The sequence below is a fragment of the Plectropomus leopardus genome, unplaced genomic scaffold (genome assembly GCF_008729295.1).
Source record: "Plectropomus leopardus isolate mb unplaced genomic scaffold, YSFRI_Pleo_2.0 unplaced_scaffold21980, whole genome shotgun sequence".
Lineage (NCBI taxonomy): Eukaryota > Metazoa > Chordata > Actinopteri > Perciformes > Serranidae > Plectropomus > Plectropomus leopardus.
Genome location: NW_024623805.1, coordinates 1 through 2,142, shown reverse-complemented (window position 1 = coordinate 2,142; position 2,142 = coordinate 1). Strand labels below are relative to the sequence as shown.

The window sequence follows — 2,142 nt, the reverse complement described above, 5'->3', positions numbered from 1 at the left end:
ATTATAATTAATGTATTATTAATTTCTTAATATTTTAATTAAAATTTTTAAATGATGTTTAAAAGTGACTAATAAATCTACCTTGTATTAGGCAAAGGTAAATAAAAGTCATCATGATGTGTTAAAATGTAACGTCAGGAAAAAGAAAATTCAGTTTTTGGCGATAAACTTGAATAATATAGTAGTTTGGGTGAGAAATTTGTTTTCCAAGCAATATAAAAAAAGTTACTCGTCACCTCGTCTTTCCACTGAATAATAGAAAGTATCGATAATGGCACTGATAAAGACTCGGATCATTAAGAAATCTCGATAATCGTATCATTATCAATAAAATCTAACGACCCCCATCCCCTGTTATAATCGTGTGTGTTTTTATGTTCTGTGTGTGTGTCTGTGTGTGTCTGTGTGTGTCTGTGTGTGTGTGTGTCTGTGTGCACGCCTCAGTGTGGTGTAAGCCAAAGAGTGTCGGCCTTAAAGCAGATGACGACCTCAACAAGCTCCGTAGCAACAGCAGCTTCACCAACTCGTCATCGGAGGGAAACAGCTCCGTGGTTACAGACGGCGCCGCCTTCAGCAACGAGTCAGCGTCACTGCTCACGCCACTGCTGGCGTCGGCGTGTGTGTGGAGCATCCCCGTGCTCTACGAGGAGGTGGACGTTCTGTCGCTCCGATTCACGCCCGTCAACGGGCCCAATGTCAGCGTTACAGACACACACCCCACGCTGCTCACCTACCCGCTGTACACACAGGCCACCGGAGGGACGCTCAACCTGCAGCTCACACTCAACACTGTGAGGACGACTTATTTACCACACACACACACACACACACACACACACACACACACACACAGAACTTAAGATTTCATACTGTTTTACTTTAATGTGTGTGTGTGTGTGTGTGTGTGTCTGTAGACTAATGTGACCCTGGGGAACAGCAGCAGCGTGGTGGCCTGTCTCTCTCCGTGGGCTCCAGTCCTCGAACTCAACCACTCTCAACCCTGTCGCACAGGTAGCACCGATAACTGCAATTATTGATTTAGAGTAGAATACAGTAGATAAGAATTCCTTTATTGTCACTGCACACAGAAATATACACCAACATTATGAGTGCTACGTCTGATCAGGTGCAGGTAACATAGAGAGGACACGAAATTAAAAAAGCATGCATCAAATTCACACTGAGGAATCAAAACACAGACTGACAGGCATTCACACATTTACATATGTAATTTTGATAATTGTGAATCTAATTCACTGGACATTTTTCCTCCCCTTTTTAAAAAACAGTCTTCTACATCTACTAATCTCTTTTTTGTGTCTTAATTGATTACTTTGTGGATGATACCGTCTCCTTTGGTGCTCATGGTGTCAGTAAAATTAACTGAACGGTTGAATTGTGTGTAGCATAACCATCCTGACAAAGACAAAACACAAAGACTGACATAGATACAAATTTTTATGTGTGATCTAAGCAGCTAACTAACTCCAGCAGCCTGATTTTATTCATACAAAAACTTCTATGCAAATGACCTGCATGGAAACCAGACTGAGCCTCTAACAGAGACATGCCTTTATTTGTCAAAACGTGTAGCCACACCCAGCTAGTAAAATGGACTGAGCGTTTATTTGAATTTTACGGTAATTGGTTCAGGAAATTTGACTTTGTGATGTTTGTGTCTGCAGCTCTGTTTGGAGGATACGGTGTTCGTGTGAATGTCAGTGCTCCCAAAGCTGTGGTCAGGCTGCCTTTTCCTCAGTCAACAACATGGTACCTCACCCTGCAGCTTACCTGCAACAGGTAACACACACACACACACACACACACACACACACACACACACACGCACTGCATTTCCATCTCCATCTGAAAATTATCTGAAATATTTCTGAATATTTTCTGCACAATACGACATTTTGTCGTTGTGCATCCTCGCTCTGTGTGTGTTTTCTCGCAGCAGCGACTGTGGTAATACATCGTTGGTGTCTGTGGTCCCAGAGGTGTTCATCAGTGCCTGTGTGCAGGACTGTGGGACATACGGTGAATGTAGACTGCTGAGGTCCTACAGCTACCTGTACGCTGCCTGTGTCTGCAAGGCTGGTACGACACACACACACACACACACACACACACACACACACA

At 43.2% G+C, this 2,142-nt stretch overlaps 1 protein-coding gene across 1 annotated transcript; it reads left to right on the top strand.

Annotated features, from left to right (window-relative positions):
* Window positions 1-444: 444 nt before the first annotated feature.
* LOC121965856 (post-GPI attachment to proteins factor 6-like) lies at window positions 445-2,100 on the top strand (the record flags this gene model as incomplete). The annotated part of the gene is made up of 4 exons (XM_042515971.1): window positions 445-791; window positions 915-1,011; window positions 1,686-1,800; window positions 1,958-2,100. Coding segments are annotated over 4 exons (702 nt in total), but the record flags the coding sequence as incomplete, so codon positions are not given.
* Window positions 2,101-2,142: the final 42 nt, after the last annotated feature.